General features: G+C 41.7%; 1 protein-coding gene across 4 annotated transcripts in view; it reads right to left on the bottom strand.

Annotated features, from left to right (window-relative positions):
- Positions 1-4,263: 4,263 nt before the first annotated feature.
- acaca (acetyl-CoA carboxylase alpha) overlaps positions 4,264-20,691 on the bottom strand; it is a 31,823-nt gene continuing 15,395 nt past the window's right edge. For 2 of the 4 annotated variants that reach the window (XM_026370438.1, XM_026370440.1), the window contains 22 exons: positions 20,375-20,419; positions 19,180-19,221; positions 18,479-18,694; positions 18,179-18,334; positions 17,839-18,063; positions 16,667-16,822; positions 16,434-16,580; positions 15,773-16,042; positions 15,541-15,638; positions 15,212-15,332; positions 14,936-15,046; positions 12,670-12,813; positions 12,444-12,564; positions 11,586-11,682; positions 11,352-11,448; positions 11,135-11,270; positions 10,877-11,054; positions 10,121-10,233; positions 9,378-9,532; positions 8,678-8,848; positions 7,657-7,793; positions 4,264-7,524 (listed from right to left, as the gene is read on the bottom strand). In XM_026370438.1, coding sequence (XP_026226223.1) covers positions 7,398-7,524; positions 7,657-7,793; positions 8,678-8,848; positions 9,378-9,532; positions 10,121-10,233; positions 10,877-11,054; positions 11,135-11,270; positions 11,352-11,448; positions 11,586-11,682; positions 12,444-12,564; positions 12,670-12,813; positions 14,936-15,046; positions 15,212-15,332; positions 15,541-15,638; positions 15,773-16,042; positions 16,434-16,580; positions 16,667-16,822; positions 17,839-18,063; positions 18,179-18,334; positions 18,479-18,694; positions 19,180-19,221; positions 20,375-20,419 — 3,063 coding nt within the window. In that variant the 3' untranslated portion in view covers positions 4,264-7,397. The remainder of the gene's footprint in view (positions 7,525-7,656; positions 7,794-8,677; positions 8,849-9,377; positions 9,533-10,120; positions 10,234-10,876; positions 11,055-11,134; positions 11,271-11,351; positions 11,449-11,585; positions 11,683-12,443; positions 12,565-12,669; positions 12,814-14,935; positions 15,047-15,211; positions 15,333-15,540; positions 15,639-15,772; positions 16,043-16,433; positions 16,581-16,666; positions 16,823-17,838; positions 18,064-18,178; positions 18,335-18,478; positions 18,695-19,179; positions 19,222-20,374; positions 20,420-20,691) is intronic. The other 2 variants (XM_026370439.1, XM_026370441.1) reach the window with 1 other exon arrangement.

Below are 20,691 nucleotides of genomic sequence, written 5' to 3'. Positions count from 1 at the left end.
TCACACATACAATTTTATAATCAATGCCCACAGTAATAGAATTCCTCTGGCCACGGGCAATTAATACAGTTCTTCCCTTTTTTTTTTTTTTTTTTTTTTTCTCCTCATGCTGATCTCGAAGCTACGAGACATTGGCTTCTCCTCATTTACATATTTATTGCATTGGACTCAAATCTGGCGAGTGATTTGTGTGGAGCCTGCCTCCTGAATTTTTAGCGGTCCATTATTATGAAAGAGAGGGAGGGGGCTTCAGCACGTCAGTGTACTTTTGATTAAAGCTGAAGAGCACAGAATCATAAGAGTTCCCCACCTACTTTCTTCTCCCGCAGTGCTTAATCTGTAAATCTAAGGGCTGAGATGATTTCAGCATGTTATAGATACTGACAAGCTGTTCACTCACAAAAGCCAAGGCAGATATGAATGGCAGCTCCTGCTATTTTTAGACAGTGAAATGGCAACAAAATGAATTTCAAGCTGCATTTTTCCCCCAATTAATCTGCAGAAATCAGCCCATAATGACAAAATAATAAAAAAAAGCAAGTTATAATCTTAATAATAACAACCCAGCACAGCTGAAATCTAGAAAGTCGTCTTGAGAAGAGGTCGTCCACCCCCCATTCCAGCAGGTTTACCCAAACAATCCTTCACGTTTTCCAAGTGGAGACAATGACGTGACATGTAGAGGGGTTGATGATTCTCTCATTTACAATCAAGCGTGCAACGCTCGAGCGTGAAAAAGCTTGCGCCCCTGAATGTATGTGTGCATGGGTGTAATGAGGTGGACCAGGCAAGGGCGGAGGTGGAGATGGAGGAGGGCTCATCAGCTGCCCCGCTCGCTCCTCCTTTACATTGTCATTGTATGAAAAAGCAGAGGGAACCCAGTGAAAACATGTGTCAACGAAACAACTTTGTTTAAGCTATTAGCAGCAAGCAAGCGAGGACAGTAGATGACCTAAAAATGGTTTTTCAGTTTGATTTAAAAGTTGGACACCAACTCTTTTAGGTGACACTATGCCGTGTTGTCAAACACTGATTTTCCGTGCTTGATTGCCTCTGCCCTTCAGAGCCAGAGGACACTGGTCACAAATCCAGCCGTTCCACAGGCCCCTGTGAGAGGCAGTAAACCTACATCTCCGTAGGGAGTTGACTTCCACGCTCCACTGATGCGCCTGTAATGCATGCATTTTAATGTGGCACACCTCTCGAAGTGGGCCACCGCTGGACTCTTTTAGTCAGCAAGCCTTCGAACGCCACAGCTCGCAAATGAGGAGTGTGCAGTGTTCTTCAGCGTAGGCTGAATAAATCAATAAACCATGTTCAATGCATAGAAATACATGCAGAAATGACCTGTATTATTATTGTTGTTTCCTAATTACCCATGTTTAATAGATTAGAAGAATAGATAACTTCTGTCTGTGGAAGGCTACACTTAGCTCTCATCTCAGACTGGGGCATGAGTCCGATTGTGTTTCATCGCTGAGGTTTTTAGTGTCTTCATGTGCACTTCACTGGCATGTGGGTCTGTGCATTTGCTGGAGCCCACATATGTCTGTTCCCAATTTCAAATTCAATTAATTTTAATCTCATCCTTCAGTTTTTTTTTTTACAACAAATACTGTAATGTAGGCCACACTGAAGGAAACATAGAGGGATAGCCAAGGTGATTTTGTGTTTATATATATGTGGCAAACATCATGGTAAACTAAGATCATGGATGTCTGATCATGATGATAATGAGTCTGGATCTGAGTGCTAGACCAAACAGATTCTCAGACATGTGAGAGATACAGTACAGTAACAGCCAATGACCTCTCTGTCTTTTAGCATGTAGTGTGGGCCTCCTATTTTTTCCATACAGTATGTGACACCTTGGTTGCTGACCTTTCTCTCATTTCCCAAGTTGTCCACCGTGCCGCACCCCTCCAATTCTTCCATCCTCCTTCATCCCTGCATCGTTCTTGGCTTGATGTACGAAGCTCTCCACACTCCAGTGGTTCCATGAATGTTAATGTTGAGAGAAAGGGGGGGGCGGGTGATGAGAGGAGAAGGGAGGATGGCTGCATGGTATAGGGAGCAGATTCACCTGGTCTGCAATGCACAAATACACGGGCGCATATGCTACACCCATTTGTTTATACTGGTTAAGCTATGTTTGTCACAGTTTGTGCTAATACTAGTGACAAATCAATTTCAGCAATATGCAGCAGTATTAGGACAAATAGCAAGTTAGTCATTGCGTACTCAGCTACAGCATACAATTGATTTTCTCTTGGAGATGAACAACAGACTGCAGCAGAGACGGTCTCAAATTCCAGAATGACTGGTGGGTGGACTGAAGTGAGGTGGACTCTCAAGGTTCAGGGATTTGAGGGAGAGACAAACTGTACAGCATTGTTAATATGGCCTTTATTCATTTCCACAATGGCCAGTTGTATTTTTCAGATAGATTCCAAATTTGGATCTATAGCCATAGACCATGCAAAGGAACAGCGATCGAAGAGGAAAAGTGGTGACTTGGGGAGGTCAAGTAACTTAGTGTAGTGTTAGGGCTGGCCCATTTTCCACTCACTATAGATACTAAATATCAAGTTATTAAACCAAACTGTGTGACACGAATCCTCTGAAAACGCGTACACACTGCCTCGCTGTAGAGAAAAGCCTGCGTTATGATTGCACTGATTAAATGATATAGTCCTGATGTCGCAGATAGAAAAATAATTTGCTTGTTTCACGGCCCAGTCGTGCTGACTTAAATTGAATTGCATCGGTAATGAACTCATAGCTTTGGATGTGTGTCTCATTCTGATGCTTTCTTCCTCTTCTGCCTGCAGCAGGTCTGTCTTCCTGTGAAATAGCCCCCCGTCTCCGGTGTCGTGGCGATCAGTTAGTCCTCAGCCAATGTTTACCAAGCTCTGGCAGAATGAGAATGCATGCATTAGGTGGTCATAATCACAGAGTGTTGTAATCTTTGACCTTTGTGGCACATTTCAAACACGGATTGGAGATTAAGCCCCTCATGCAGCTGGCTGACAGGCTGCCTTTGTGCCCCTGGAGAGATTCACTGTCTGGCTATAACTCTGCAGCCTGGCCCGCTCACATTATAGAAACAATACATCATTTATTCTAATTTTTGATCTATTGATGGAAATTGCTTTTCAGAAGCTTGGCTTGCCCTTCATGATTTAAGTCTATCAAACATTACAAATCATGAAAGCCTGAAATGCAGTGGGAAATCTCACAAAGCCCGCAGTGTGACAACAGTGTTTTACTTCCCATTAGAGGATCAGCTTAAACTCAGCCACACTGAAAAGGCACTGGAATTCTTTTACACAGTGAACTGTTTGAAGTGTATTTCAATGTTGATATTACTAATTCTTACACAATATGTCAAATCTCTTTTAACAGGAAATAATCAAACGTCCTAACACTCATTCAAACTGAAGTGTAAAAATGAATATTTAAACTAGTGCAGGCAATATTAAAATGTTAGACTCTATTACCCTGTAGTTGTAGCCAACTTAACCACTCTACTAATGAGTGTAGTACAACCTGAATTATATAATGTACCGAGTATAGAATTGAAATGAAAACGTTCTTTGGGGGAAGCAGCTATGCAGCTTCAATCTGCAGATAAAACACTTCGTAAGAACAGGAGGCTTAGAGGTCGCCAGCCTCTATGCCAGGGTGGAATGAAAAAGCTACACATTTTCTGAACTCATAAGACACAAGTAAGAGGCATCTCAGTGTGGCTGTGCTGCTGCACAGCGTAGCTGGGATGTGAAAATGCAGGCGCACAGGCGGCGATGAGATGAGCTCTTCAGAATCCTCAGCCCGGAGAGAGGAAGAACAGCTGGGGCCTTGCTCTCCCTCTGTGTCGGTCTTCTCTTTGTCACGGGCAAAAGACTCTTGTTTTCAGGCAGTAATCAGACAGCCCTGGGGCACTGTAAAGACCCTGTTCTCTTTTCGTCTCAACTGTTGCATACGCCTCGCTAATTGGAATCCTGCAACTGGGTCACAGGCATTGTCTCTTAAGTGCTGTCAAGTCACTGAGAAGCGTGAACGTGGAATTATGGTTGCTTCAGATGCATGATTGAGTCTCCCCTCTGTGCAATCTTAATGCCTCCATTTCAATCTCATCGCAGACACTGATTTTCTCCCTTTTTTCCATTAATATTTCTGTTCCCTTTTTTTTGTCACAGTTCTGCCTGAAAGCAGCAGTCGCCAGGGCTCGGCAAATGGGAAATAAAAGAAATCTCCACTCAGTTATCAGCTTGGTTTTATTGTAACATTAAAAGTAGTTATTCCATCACCATTAAAACACTGAAAGGATCTAAATCAACACTTCTGACCAACATTGTAAATTAAAAAAAAACAAAAAACATTAAGTTCACTTTAAGTTTCACGAACCAATCCTCCTCTCTCCACTCAAGTGAGTGAAAAGGAGCCTGATTCTGCAGTTTGTTGGTGATTAAAATAGGAATTAGCCAGCCTAGCATGCCACCACAAATGAGCAAAACCCTCTGGGAGACAAGAGAGACCTAGCAAGACACACTTCTAATTATACCACCAAATGACTCATTTTCGTATTGGGCCTCCCATAATTGTGGTGGGTATTGGGTGCATGCAACTCAATTTGTCTTACATATTTGTTGGTAGGATGGTAATAGAGTTGACAGAGCCGTGGGGATGATATGAAAGAATGGCACAAACTTTACAAAAAAAAAAAAAAGATGAGATAGATCCCTCAAAATTTCTTTGATCTGCTTCATTCTCCCTAATACTGTTGAAGTTTAAAAACCTAGGAAGAAAATGCTACTTTAATCATCTGTGGATTGAGCAGTGGAAAGACTATCATTTCCCAGTAATCAGAAAATGTCTCTCCAGTGTAATATACTTATTTCAGACTGCCAAAATTAATGAGGCTTCCAGTGATGTGATTATCTGTTCCAAGGATCATCAATATGTAAAAAAAAAAAAAAAAAAAAAAAACTGACAAATTAAATTAGCGCAACTTCTTTGAAAACTAAGTCTTGTTGAAACCACCTTCTTAGTTGCAATGTGAGAAAAATGCAGCTTAGACAGAAATGTTAGTATTTGCACAAAGATGCCTCAAACTAAGTTGGGTAAGCTTTATTAAATTTGCAGACACATTTAGAGCTCATATTGTAAATTCTACTCCATCCGTGCAAAGGGAACGACCAGTTACTTATAAAGCAACTGGACTACATGTCAACACAGGCACACAAAAGGCACAGCACTGAGCATGAAGCCATTTTACATCGTTAGTGTTGCAAAGATGTACAGGACTGAAGTAGGCGTTGTACTGCTGTTTTCCTACTCTACTGTTAAAATATTATTTTATGGTTGCCTATTGACATCAAACTCAAGTATAGCATATGCAATTCAAACTGGTTTAAATGGTGGCGAGTGGGTTTTCAAGCATATTGTTGGACACGTGCAATTCTTAAAAAGGTCAGTTCAAAAGGTCCAATCAACAAATAGTGGACAAAAAGACACACACAGCACTTTTGCCTGACTTGTAAAAGTCTTCTGCGAGTTTGATCACACATTTGGTTTGTGCAGTACATACTACACTTTTCCCATTTATCATGAGAGTGTTCAATTTTAAATAGATTCTTCAGCTATTAAACAACACATGACTCAAGTTTTGCAGCGTTGAACAAACACATTAGCTCTTTGTATTTGATTCAAAGTTTCGTCACAAATTCCAAAACGAGCAGAATAAAATATTTATGACCTTTCACAGATTTGGTAAATACAATCTTTTAAAGTTTTAAGTACTTTATTAGTAAAGGTTTAAAAGCTTAGAATTCCCCCCACACCAGGATTAAATCAAATTTCAGATGGCGACCAAAGATCATGTCATCCTTTCAGATTATGTGAAGATGACCTTAATGTCACATTGTTAAAAATGTCATAAAAAAAACAAAACAAAAACTATGACTCCTTTCAACTTTTTCATTAAATCTGGAGGCGATAAAAACTTGTCATACATACTGTAAGTAAATTGCACTAACAGAACAAATGATGCAAACAATTCTTACAATTGCAAGACTAGTGTGTAACAAGTCATTTACATAAAGCTACAAAGATTAAATAGAATAGTTGACGTGGATTGCAGTAAAATTAGTCCCCATATCTGACATGTAACATACAGTGTAAGTCCAGTGAACACTAGTCTTTGTTCTTTCACAGACATTTAATAGATTTAGCCACCTAACCGTTTGTAAGTTCAAAAATAGTTCTTTAGCTAAAAAAAACGTAACGGGACAAACAGACAAAAAAAAACAAACAACAACACTAAACGCAACTAAAAAAAAAAAACAACTAAAAACTCAAGTGATTGATTTGAGGAGCAACACAATGGTTGTCAAAAAACAGTAACCCGAGGCAGAACAGAGAATTTCTGAACAAGCGCGCTATTATCCACTATTCACTCTCAAACTATTATTAGCTCTCTTTGTATTACTTTTTGTGTCAACTTTGTGCACCTACATGTGTGTGTGTCTGTACGTACGCTAGATGCAACAGTTAAAACGGCGCAGGTTGGATTCTGCATGCAATTTGAAGGAAACACCTAGAAGTAAAGTGCATGTTAAGCAGCATGTGTGTACTGTGGGAGTGAGAACAGAAGGGACAGCTGTGGTTTTGTTGTGAGACGAGCAGCCCATTGCTCACTGCAGGGTAACTGTGAAACAGTCGGGGTCTAAAAGGGACCTTTTCCCTGCTCCCCGCTGGGCTCTCCCGTCCAAATCTGTTATAGTGTTCCCCGTCTTTGTTCAGTAACCAAGTGCTTCCTACTTAGGGGTTTCAAACCTCCTTTCTTGCTAATGCCCCCCGAGCAATGTGTTGCCATTGTTGAGCTGGTCATCAAAACACGTGCAAATCTTAACAAGCGTATGTCACAAACCAAGGTGCGTTTTAACATGACAACAACATTCTAAATGTATTTTTGTGCACACTCCGATTCGAACGAAGGGAGGTCGCTGATTATCATGGGCGCATAAACATCCGTTTGGGCCAACTGTGTAAACTACACTAAGCTACACATGTTTTAGAATTTTTAGTGAGCAGATATTCCTTTACTCGTTTTTCAATTGCACTTGATTACAAAATACCCGGCTGCACCACCATCATACGTGTAAGACAATGTACAAAATGTTGTGATTGATGTCATCTAAACTTTTTCATAGTGTGAATCATTGCCAACTGCTCATTAGTAACTTGGCAGCTGCCAAGGGCCTTCACGTTGGCTCCTCCAGCCACAGCTTCCAGCGCAGGCTCCAGTACAGTGGGTCTGGCTGAGCCAGGCCTCTTTGGCTGTGATTTTGGCCTGGACTCATTCAGCCAGGCACCGGGGAGCTGCCCCGGTCGCACTAGGAGGAGGCTGACGTCTCCATTGTAGACAGGATACGGACCACCTCAGCTCTCTGCGTGGGTGAGATGTGCTGGGTCATATGCACAATGGAATCCATGGCAACCTCTGGGTTGGCTTGAACGAGACTGGAAATGAAGGGCAACACCGAACGAAAACATCACAATTAAGCACAGAAAGCTCCATCTCATGCATCCCTGTGGCGAACAGAAAAGCAAGAAAAATGCGTTGCACTGTTGAACTTTTCACGAAAATATCACCTGCGAATCTGCTTGAGGATGTGATCTCGGCGGATGTACTTGATGTTCTCGTCGATGACGGACCTTGCTCCCTCTTCTTCAGCTATTTGCCTCTCTAGCCATCCCACCACCTCTTCGTTGTTCTCCCACAGATAGGCCTGTGAAGCAGAGAAGGGGGTGTTAAAGAGGAGAAGATGAAGTGCTTCTGGATTTTTCCAAATAACCCCCCCCCCCCAAAAAAAAAAAATATTGTGAATCAATAAATAAATATCAATAACAACAAAGAACATGGACAGACACAAAGTGGGGGTCTGATGCTTTGTTGACTGGACCCAACAGGAAAATTTGTATTCATGAAAGCTGGGATCTCTGATCTTAAACAAAGCCGGGCTGGAGGGCTTAGCAAAGATATGAGGGTGGAGGGGTTTAATGGGCTCTTGCCTTTTTTATGAACAGTCCTGCTTGAGGTCCACAAGAACATTTAATGCCCTTATTAATCATTTTTAATCTGTTTGCTTTTAATTAAGAAACAGCGTGTTGCTCTCCTATCTGCACGTGCCAGGACTGTGATTAATTGTGGCTTAAGACAGACAGTCCTGATTGGGATAATGTATTAGCTAACAAGAAGGCCACTTCTTAGGAGATTCAAACACCGGGCTCAGCTCCTGTCACCCCTGCGGCTGGTCCTCTGAGCCTGGGCTGAAACAGCATTTATGTATCACCGAGGGATGCTTATTTTTTTATTACTTGTTATCAGTCCATCTGTATTTAATCATGATGATTTAACAAGAATGCTTACTACTTCTTTATCTGCTGCACCTTGTGGACAAAGGATAGAAGTTCAGGATGAAAACAAGGGGCTAATAAGGTTCACTTGAGTGCATCTGCACACTGCCCTGAACAAAACTACAGCTCAGGCTTGAGTTCAGTTTAGTTCATAACTCACTTAACACACTTATTAAGCCTTACTCAATTACTAATTACAACAGACTTAAATGAACACGGAGTTAAACAAACTCTATAAATATGTGCTGGGTGTTACCTTGACAGCCCCCTCTGCCTCCACAAACCAGCGACGCAGCATTGCCTGGACCTGGCCATCTGTCAACTCGCTATTGGCTGCTTGGATCTTCCTCTTTACTGTGTCTTCCAGGAGCAGACGCCGCAGACGCCAATAGAAGAACTGACGGGAAGTTTGCCATTCCAGGATATCCTAAAATAGAAAGCAAATACTTAGACAAGCAGATCCTCTTAAAATGTACACACAATATTCAGTAAGCATGTGTATTTTAATATGCAAGTTAAATTTGAAATATATTACTGTTATGCCAGAAATGTGCTTTTCTGTGTTCATGTCAGACTGAAGATTTGATGTAATTTTAGAAACTACTGTCACAGGGATCACACTGTCATAGTAGCAAAACAAACTGGCAAAAGGTCTTCTACATCCTTTTGGTCATGTGACCAAAGCCAATGTGTGCGTTTATACATGAAAGATGAGACTGTGAATGGCACAGAATGAGACGAGGGCTGCCTGAGGCTGCTCTGTGGGCTCTCAGGTGATGAGCCAGGTTCATCGGAAGGTAATTACGAGAATGAGTCTCACAGAAAGCCTGGTGGAACCAAACATCATTTACCAGGCAGCTGCGGCGGAAACTAGACTGACTCCTCCCTGTGGGCTTTTTAGGTTATCCACATACACAACACGCAAGTTAAGATTAGTGGGGTTTGGGCTTTCTCACCGTGATGACGCCCTTCTCTTGCATGCGACCTGGGGTGTCATGGAGATCTGCGAACTGCACAGCCACCTGGTGGTAGATGGGCAGAAGAAACTCTTCGCGCTCCTTGAGCTTGGTCTCCAGCTCTTTACGATCAGGGGGACTGAGCTCGGGGGTACCTGTTGGAGTTTTTAAACAAGACCATGCCAACCATCATCAAATCAAAGGTGAGAAAGAGAAGTTAATTTTAGCATTTCTTATGTAGAAGTCGTCCAAGATTTGGGTTTTACCTAATAGTGTCATTAAATCAAGTTGAATGCAGCTGTGTTAATTCCCAGCTTTGACAATGTGTTGTTTATTTTTTCATTTTTTGGTGCTCAAGACCTCTGGCTGCTGTCACCAAAGACTGATTTCTGTCAATTCCAATCTGTTAGCTCTCAAACCCTCCCCAGTATTCCCTCTATTTCACCAGTTTGCCCAAAGCGCCAAGCCCACACACCACTGGACCAGAGTTCCTCTGAGCACTGAGGAAAATCAATAGGCTGTATAGAAACGACAGGAGGAGCTGGTGATTGATCCGAGCAGGTTGTGATTGACACGCCTCCCGGGGGAGTGCAATGGAGACGATACAATCAACACCAAATAAAGAACAACAGTGAAAGCACACAAGCTCCCACCTGATATATTGCTCCTTACTAATACACCAAAATGAGAACAAGGCTAAAGGGGACAAAGACACCTTTTAATTAGAATCGAATTGGACTCACCCAATCTTTCAGCCAAGCTCATGTAGACTGGATCAACTCTTCTCATGGTCTTCACCAGGTCCTTTCTCCTAAACTTGATCTCTACAGTTCCTTCAGGCTCCAATACTCCACCTCTGGGGGTCAAAATTCAAAGCACACTTTAGGTCAGGAACAGGATATTTAATGAACAGATTAAAACTAAATGTTTAGTTAGGAATCAAAGCATAGGACAAAGGACACAACATTATTGCCAAATAAATAAATTTAAATAAATAACTTTTTATTTGGCTCTCAATAAATATATCTCCTGTCAAAATTATACTTATATAAAATATAAACATGCTGCAAAAAAAATAAAAATTAAATATGTGCTTTTAAGTAAAAGTTAAAATAATAAGATATCAAAACATTTCTTCTTAGATTATGTTCCTTAATTACAGCCACATTAGCTCTACAAATAAGACACACCAGAATGTCAGTAAACACATACTCAGCCTCCCACCGGATTTGAAAAGGCTCTGTTTTCAGAATTAGCTGTTCTCTTTGCCGTTGTAAGGAGCTGGCTTCGACTTGAAATTAGGGATTTATACATCAACAGATGCTTGATTGATCTGACGTAATTGATGCGGGAATGTTCGCAGGTAGCCAACCATTCGGTAAGGCAGCTGCTGCTCTGCATTATTGGATTTGTAGTTTGTATATTATAAAAAAAAAATAAAAAATACAGTTGCTATATATATATATATATATATTCTGTCATTTTTCTACCCAACTCACCGACTGTCCTTGTCAGCGTACATCTCCATGTGACGAGGGTTGATGGTGGGATCTATAACCACCCAGGAGCCCCCCCTGAGCTCTGCCTGTGGGGGAATATAAACCAGTACTGGCTGCTTGTACTCTCTCAGCCCGTCCACAATGTAGGCCCCAAACTTCAGCACCTGGTCATACATGTCTAATAAGAAGAAATAGATACACAAATTAGATAAAACCCAGAAAACCCAGATTATTTCCTTACTATGGAAGGTAAAGTACCTTTCATTCCACCAGAAAAACCTCTCCAGTTGGAAAACACTATGAGAGGTAAGCCCTCGCGGTTCAGGTCCTTAATGGCCTGAGCTGTTTTGAAAGCAGAATCTGGGAACCACACCTGTCCTGCCTGCTGGATGATCTAAATATACAAATCAGACAATTGAGCATCAGTACCTGAGCATCTGTTTATGCTTTGTTTATGCTTTGAGGGACCCCTTACCTTCGCCTCGGAGTCCAAATTGGCAGGATCAGCTGGGATTGATAGCTCTACTGACCTGGTTTCCACAGCAACCACTCCAGTAGGTATCCCACCCAGTCTGTGGAGAGAGACCTTTGAGCACTGACATCTACAAAATACCTTCACTTCATTTTATAATGCCAAGATAATTATCTATGGTGTAAATTAATACATTTTAGCAGCATATCGTTCTGCATATTTTGTTGGGATACTTGCCTGGCTCTGCCCACCACCACACTCTGAGCCCATGGCTGCATGATCTCCATGAAGGAACCATTGTCAAAGAAACCACTCTGCCAGGAACCCTTTGGAGCTTTATATATAGAGGAGTGGGAGTAGTGTGAGAGAGAGCAGAAAAGAAAAATGTGAAACAGGAACGGAAAGGGGACTTAATTATTGGCAAATGCAAATAAATTCAATTTCAGAATATATTGTCTTTCCACACATAAAAAAATATCAGACTTTCTTTCAAATGCAGTCTTAGGTTGGGCATTTATTTTCCTGATAATCGATCTGGGCAGCATGTTGATAGATGACTGTATAAGGAGGCCTGCACAGCTCTTTTTCTGCCTGCAAACTCTGAGAAGCATTCCCGGCCTCAGAGGTTACTATTCAATTAAACTTCACCACTCATCACTACCAGATACGATGGCCTTTCATACTGTCCCCCAATCTCGTCGCCATCCTGAGCTGTAATTAAACTCTAAACCGATGTGAACTGATGTGGAACCTGCTCACGGCCCTGACCTGTAGTGTAAAATGCATTGCATCCATTTTGGTTCTACCTTGATCTTGCCTTTAGCACTATGATGTTAGGCTTCACTGTTTCTCTCTTACTTAATTTGTAGTCTCATTCTAGTAATTCATTATTCAAACTTCAACCCAAAGGGATTTTGGGATGAAATGATGAATCATTATATTTACATTTAATAACACTCTGTGGCTCTATGATTGCTTTAAAAGCAGTTTGGATTGAAAGGATGAGAGGAGTAAAGGGAAAATATAAATCGTCACAGTTATCATCATGGTATGGATTTTATGTAGTCATCTCTGAAAAACTGATAAAAGACTCACTCTGACTGGGACGTCCTGCTAACATCCAGCGAGGGTCATATGGAGCCTTGGTTGGAACAAACTCTACTAGCCGATCTATGGGATCTTTGGCCACGAGGATGGGTACTGGACTAAATTTACACTGTAAAAGGAGAATGTATTTATTTTAAATGGACAGCTTTGAACATTAAGATGAAAGACTCAATTTCAGGATGTAGCATCTCATTCGCACCAACAGCTTAATTACCTTGGGCATGTAGGACAGCCACTGGAGAAGAGTGAAGACTCCCTCAAAGTCGTCACAGACTGTACAATGGGTCACGCCATTGTTGTGCATGATCTGAATTCCACCAAGCTGGTTGTTCGATGTGTACACTTCTCTGCCCAAAACCTGTTGTCGGAAAAAGGCAAATATGAGGATTCTACAGTCTCAGACTGGCTGACATTCAACTCCGTCTCATAAAGGACATACAGTTCAAAGGTAATAATCAAAAAGTACAGCAACACAATGCTGTTTGGCTCTTGAGACCCGTTTGAAAACTGGAGGTGGGGTTTTCTGTCTAATTTGATTTTGTGGTCATTTCCCCACTAAAAGCCTCCTCTCCGTTGGCTCTAGTGGAGACAACAGAGTTAATCCACTGCTCGTGTTGTGCAACCTTGGCTGACAACAGGAGGTGTTGTTACCAGGTTTTAGTCTAGAGGGTTGTGGATTAATGAGATCACACATGCATCCAGGTAACAGCAGGGAACCTGCATTGCAGTTACCCAATGCCTTGTCAATACAAGTGATCAGAAGGAGCAGTCAGATATCTCTCACAGCGGTCACAGGTGGGTGTTAACATCTGCCACTCATCCTGGGGGACTATAACAGACGGCGTGAATTAACACATGCCCTTCCTCATCCGAAACTTCATCCAACTGGCTTACATCCCTTTGTATGGGGGCATTCTAAATCCTCCACACTTCAGTGGAGGTCAGGTCAGTTGTGGCTATCAGCTGTAATTGTGGCTTTGTATAAGGGTAGGATAGAACCACCTGCATTTGCCCTTGAAACTGCCCCGATGCCAACCTAAAGCCATAAAATCTCCCTCCCAGCCTACCCTATTTTCACAAGCAGCCTAGAACAGGTGGCAGGGCACTGACATGTTTCCATAAAAATCAGAGAGGAGCTCAATCCATACCCTCAGCTCTCACCTTTTCAGCCATCATTTACTTTCTTTATTACCATTAATGGTTATGTATCTGGCTACAAATCTAGGGCACTCTCCTAAAGCTGTCAGGAAAGCCTGCGGCCCCAAGAAACATTGCAGTCACCTTGACATACACAAAACCCCCGCGCCTCCGGCCATCGCTGACTTCATTAAGATTCCACAGCAGGGAGAAGAGGATGGGATATAGGAGGAGGAACAGAGGGAGATGACTTGGAGGAAGAAAACAAGGGGCCAACTGGATGTCACAGCTCACTGGGGTATTTGCTCTCGTAGTTACTACCCAGTCCCATGAAGTAATGAGAGCTTTCCAGCAACTAATGAAATGACAATCTCTGGGTGGAGCCTCCTGCTCTCTATTAAGTTTCAATACCCAGGAAACCACATGATAAATGGGCAGGAAAATAACAACCCTGTGTCAACAGTGAAATCAGTAATATTTTAAAACCAATGCGAACATTTTTAAACAAATGATACAATGCATTGCAATAGATAACCTACACAGTGTGAACACAGTGCTGTCAGTAACCTTTACTATGAGACTCCTCCAACTAGCTAAACAATGGAACCATTTAAAAACAACTGAGCTTCCAGCAAATGGGTATGCCATCACATGGGCCATTTACATGATTTGTCATATTGCAATCTGTCATTTAATTTGAAATGGAGTCATCTTAATACACTGACAAGGGCAGAAAATGGAATGCAAGACAAAAGGAGGTAGTGAAGCGTACAGGCATACATGCACACACGTGGATCCACACACCATCATAAATTGCATGCCGAAAACAATCTACCTCAGCAAAACTTCTCATTTTGATTAAAAACAAATGATATGGGTGTCCTGCGCTGCAGCCTCTGGCATGTCACTCTATTTCTATGCAAATACAACTTCATGGTTCGCTTTCGATTATTCCACTATGAGTGGCAGGCGGGCCTGTGGCTGGGATCGGAGAGAGAATCCAAGTAGAACAGGGGGAGGCAGGAGGAGGCCTGACTGCTGAGTAGGAACGAGCACCAAAAATCATGGTCTATTTTTCTAATTTCTTTTCTTTTATATATGAACACACAACTGTCATTTCAGATTTTAGAACCTGCGGTCTTTTTGCCCTTCTCCCAACATTATCGAAAAAGTTTAATAGTCAACTAATGAATATTTATAGGGAATTTGTCATTAAAATGCAGATGCCTCAATTGTGTGGATTTAGAAATGACTTGTTTGGGACTTATTCAGTGTTGTTGTTTTCAATATAAAATTGTCTTTTTAAAGTCTTAAAAAAATAAATAAATTAATAAATAAATCACCTTGTTGAGTGCTCCAGCTCCAGTAAGGATAATGTGAGAGTTGTCCACTTGAATGGTTCTTTGTCCAAGCCTCACCAGATAGGCGCCAATTCCTATTGCTCGACATGTGACCTATCATACAACACAATAAGGTTAAAGCTTTAAATATACAGCATGTAAGGAAACCATATGCAAGCACAACTGTTCAAGCTAATTATTTGTACAAAGTCTTTGTTATGGGAGCAGCTCGTCTGCATGTATGGGTTCTCTGTATAACAAAGCCCACTTCAGTCTCACCAGGTTCATGGTGATGATCTCCTCATAAGCCAAAGAGGACTCTCCAGCTATCATCCCAGACCCTCGCAGATTCTCCACACCCAGCCCTTCATCCTTTCCAATAATGTCTGTGATCTTGTACCTGCATTGACAAGACATGAATTCACTCAACGCCAGACACGACCCCCTCCCAATGGCTTTCCCTTCCACCGTCACCTCTGGTGCAATCTCATGGGCTTTGAATTGTAGATTCATTCACACCTCGCTGATGCTACAGCTACTTGCAGATTAATTTCTTCACACACGCAGTATCAAAAGGTAATAAATAAATAAAAAAAAAAATAGTGCACCTGGACTCTCCCTCATCCTCCACATGTTCGCAGTGCACAGAGTTTAGAGCTGAAACCTTCTTGTAATCCTGAGGTGTGAGGTAGAGATACTTGAAACCCTACAGGGAAAAAATGATAAAAAGTCAATACATCTTTTAAAAGGCAAGACATGCAAAAACTACAAAGTACATTCTGGCATGATCAGTAAAACAAACAATTAAAAGCAAGGGGAAAGGAGGGAGAGCTGGTTGACCTTATAGGGGTCAACTGGATCTTGCCAGGCCACATGGAACATGTGTCTAATTTCCTCTGCCAGGCCAATGCGAGCGCCACTGTTGGCTGCGATGTAGATTCGAGGGATTCCGCTTTCTCGTGCCATCTCGGAGGCTCGCAGGAACAGCACGTCCTCCTGGGGCCCAAATGAGCCTATCTTGTGTGTGATGTCATTACTTATGACGATGATCTCACGTCCCACTGGATATTCTGGAGTCCGCAGTGTCATTCTCCATGCCACCATACCAATCTGAACAGTCAGAGCAGAGGCACTAAACATCTATAAATAAATATTGTGCCATAAATATCCTGTAAATAGTGTAGCTGAGTAAGATGATGTGTGAGATTTGTCATGTTCTAAGGTTGATATAGAGTGTAGCATTTTATATCTGGTATAAATAGAATTTCTAACCAATATTTCACTGTGTACTTTTAATGATGCATTCAGCTTTGCAATAAAACAAAAATGTATTCAACAAGCTGTAAAGTACACAGCCAAAGAAACACAGAGACACCTACAGAGTAAAAGGGAAACTGCACGTTTTAAAAGAAAAGGCGAACAGGGGCACTGTGAGTAACCTTTTCTTTATTTAAATGTTTAATGTCTGTATTTATGTATGGAACAAGAATAGAAAACTGACCTCATTCCCCCCTGGCAATCGGTTCATCTGAACTAGCTGACCTTGGGCGTCAAGAACCAGCTCAGTGAAGGTGAGCAGCTCAGAGGGAAGAGGGCATTTGGGTAAGTGGGCGTAGGCCTGACTTGAGTGCCAGAGCTTCTTCAGAGCCTAGGACATTAAATGAAATAGAAAAGGATTTATTACTCACTATTTCTAGTTTGACAGTGGTCAAGAAATAATTTGTTTTACTGTACCTGTCTGAACATTTCTGGTAAGTCATAGACATAGGTGGTGCCCAGAGACTGCGCCTGGAAGCGTTTAGACTGCAGTAGGTCCTTGGTGACATAAGGGGTGTTGATGAGCATGCCATGCAAAGGACCCTGCTTGTCTCCATATGCTTGGAACATGATCTGAACACAGAGAGACAAAACAGTCACTTTACAGACACGTATATTCATGTCTTCAACAACCTCACCCTCACCCGGGAAGCAGAAATCGTTATTGTGAGCATGATGTTGATGATGATGATGATATGCTATGATATAATCATGACAATATCTGTTGTTTCACCTGCTAATCATCAGGCAATATAACTGAACTGCAGCCTCTAGAAGAGCATCATACAGACCTGACCATATAAGCTAAGTGGATGTGAAAGGAAACCGTATAGATCAGAAAGCAAATCCAAACAGCAAAGTGAGGGATTGTAAAACCAGCTCAATGACCTTATAGACGGCAAGATGCTTCGTAGAACCACACAGTGACAATTATTGATTAGAGCAGCTTTAACAAAACTCCACAGCACGTCCTTGAATGCCCAACAGCCCTCCACTCCACATTAGAAACACCCACACTATCCTTCAACTTTACCAACTTTCAAATTACTCAATATTCTTGGAAAGTCAAATCATTTTCTCAAACGATTGTGGCTGCAGGAAACGCAGTCAAATTCTCAATCATGTCTTGAATCTTCAAACAGAACTTCAACACCTCTCACATTCACTAAGTAGTGTGGAGCAAAGAAAGTGATCACCAAGCAAAAATACCAAATCAAAAAGGTACTTCACTTTAATGTAAATGTGTCCACGTACATTTCAGCTATGCAACATTCAATAACTATTGGATGGACAGTGGTAATAATAATGGAGAGATGGATACAGTACAACTTACCTATTCAGCTGTAAAAACCCATTACTGAATGAACTGTCCCCCAGGTAAAGGGCATGATACCATACTGGATCTCTAGCCACATGAACAAATCTTAATATCAGATTTTTTTATTTTTAATTTAAATTCACATATTTAACTTTACAATAGGAGCTGGTAAATTGCATTCTGGGAGCTGAAATTTCCAGGATAGTGCTGAAGCCCTTGACCAGCAAGTGGACAATAAGCAGATGAGATGGAAAATGTATGAGTGCCCCACCTGTCGATCTTTGGGCCCCACCTGTCCCGTTCGGGAATCAGTGACCTCCTTGTAGAGACTGATGTCAAGGTAGTAGCCTGATTCATTGGTGAGGAAGAGGCGGATGGGAATTTGCTTCCCTGTTGGAGTCAGGCGGATGTTAATTTTCAGTTCGGCCTGCAGGACTCGCAGCTTCCACAAGCGGCTGCCATAACGCATGACCATGGAACGCACAGACTCCTCAATCTGAAGTTCGTAGAGAAAGATTCATGAGAGCCATTAATAGGTCAGGTTATTAACAATATGACCGTTGATCAGACAGTGTTTTAGAGGTGTGTGTGTGTAGTACTGTTTCACAAACCTTTGACGGGTCCATGATGACTGTGGGGACAAAGTTGAGGAAGATGTGGTTGCAGTCAGTTCGTACAGTTGTGTTGTTGAAAGCCACCTCTAGCTCGTCCATGGCTTCCAGCAGTAGACGCTCAGCCTCATTATGAAGATACTCAAAAGAGGCCTCCTAGTCGAAGACCAGAAAGTGAAAGTAGCAGTAGTATGAGCAGGAGCACATATGATTAATGTTCAGGATATATAAATAATAATAAAAAAAATAAAAAAAAAAGAGAGGGAGAGAGCGCAAAGGTTGTTTCCCCCGATTTCTTACCTTTGTGACCAGATCAGAGTGGCGGATGATGGCCCTCACAAAAAAACGGTAGTCTGTGACCTCTGTGCCCACCTCCACACGGGCTGCACCCAGGTACAGGTGCATCTTGTGGTTGGCACATGGGATGGCAGTTAGGGCGAAATTGCGCATGCGGTTGAGCTCCAACTGGAAGGCTAGTGCTGGCTCCAAATGACGATAGATCCTGTCCTCCTCAAACTATCGAGACAATCGTAGGGACACATTCTCATACAGCAACACGACACCGCAGTATTTGAAATGGGCTCTTTCACTTTCATGAAGAACTTTTTCTCTCAAGTTAGGCTTCTCCGCCATCATCTTTTCCATTAACGGAAGTAGTTCAAATTGGCAATTTCAGGAGCACTTAGTTGATCTAAGAGTAGAACGATGCCTGTGAGCCACACACTGTATTAATGTAAAGTAAATGAAATCATGGGCAATCTCAATCTCAGAAAGCTGCTAATGGGCGTCATTTCTCTTAAATAGGAGACATAATTAAAGAGTTCATTACTTTAATGAGTTTTGGTGGTGTCATTGTAGAGAAACTATCAGGGGCAACGGAGAGGAAGAGACATTACTGATTGTGATAGAGTAAAAGCAGGGTGAAAGGTATCTTCTAACCCCATGGCTTCCCATACACAAGTGATCGTTGAAAACATGGCTCGTAATGTGTAGAAACCCACCTTGTCTCTGGCACGGAATGTGAAGAATTTGGGGAATTCTCTCTGTGTGGAGGACGGCGAGATAAAAACAGAAAGAAAACAAAGAAATCAGCAGCGTCTCCTTAGCAATAAACCTGGTTGTAAACATAGCACTTCAGTGTTAAGAACAACAAATCAGTTAGGCATGCATCAAGTATTAACCTAATCACAGCGGGTGGAATTAAAGCGTACTGTGCTCTCCTTAAACTGCTACACAAGTCAGTGGGAAATATTAAGCAGTGAGGAGGATCTTGTTCTTCATGCAGTGGACCTTTATTTTCTTTACTTTGGGATTTGCTCAGCAAGCTCACATAATATAAAGCATCAGTCACTATGCTAATGAATAAAACATCCTCCTTTTTTTTCCCCCCACAGATGTTTGATCCTCTGAATAATGCCTGCCAGCCCTGTTTGACGTTATCAGATGAAGTGTCCCACTTGCCAAAACAATGCCAGACCGATTGGAGATGCTCTCATCAACTCGCGGCCTACACGGTGATGAGAGAACTGACACTGGAAACCTCCACTGCCACGATCTGACACTGTGATTACACATCCCTTTCACTCTCTACAACATAGTGAACTGAGAGAAAAAAAACATTTTAGCATTATCATACACAAAAAAACCCCTTGATGTAACAAGAGCCACCTAATGATAGTGACACCAGTTAGCATGATTAGCTCTAATCAGAGGCTTTGGTGGCATCACAAGGAAAATCAAAGCCTATTGTCAAAATGACAGAAGAGCCACACGAACAAGGAGTTTCTCCGACTTAAATCCTGTCCAAAATTCATGTCGTTGTCGCCATCATTTGAATTTTAGGGCTTGTTCTGTTTATAATCATTCAAATCTAAGAAGGATAAGCACAGTACTTGCACATTAAATTCTATACAGTGAGTACATGCAGTTGGGGGTTAAGGATATATTTACACTGTAATAGTAATCTTAAGTGATTCTACAGTGGCTTAGGTTTCCACTATTATCGTTTGAGCTGAATAAAGCTTCCTTTCAAAATAAAGGAGCTGTCAGACCTTTTAGTGTCTTTTTATCTAGTTAATCTACATCCTGTGGTTGTATAGTTGGTACCCCTGATATCTCACCCCTCAATTAACTAAATGCATTAATACATGTCCAGTAAAGCATATCAGAGAGTCACCTGCCCTGTTTTCTACTTACATGAAACCTTTGGTCGACCTCACAGTTGACTTGTTTCCTGAAATCCTGTCATGATTAACGCAGCGAAAGCAAGGCATGCAGAAAGAGATAAAGAGACAAACGGGAAAGTAAGCTAAATTTCAAATCCCTTCATTTCAACGTTTTCAATTGGTACAGCAAGGTTTTTCTAGGTAAACAAACTGATTAAGTATTAGTAATTAATAACAGAAGATGCAGGACGATTCCTTTGTAACATTTAGGTACATGCTATTTAGAATTGGTGACATGCATGGCAGGGGATTGTGAAGACAGGTGGCTGCCTTAGTAAAAACTGATTA

This window comes from Anabas testudineus, chromosome 14 (assembly GCF_900324465.2).
Source record: "Anabas testudineus chromosome 14, fAnaTes1.2, whole genome shotgun sequence".
NCBI lineage: Eukaryota > Metazoa > Chordata > Actinopteri > Anabantiformes > Anabantidae > Anabas > Anabas testudineus.
Note: the sequence above shows the minus strand (reverse complement) of the source record. Positions and strands in the feature narration are given on the sequence as shown.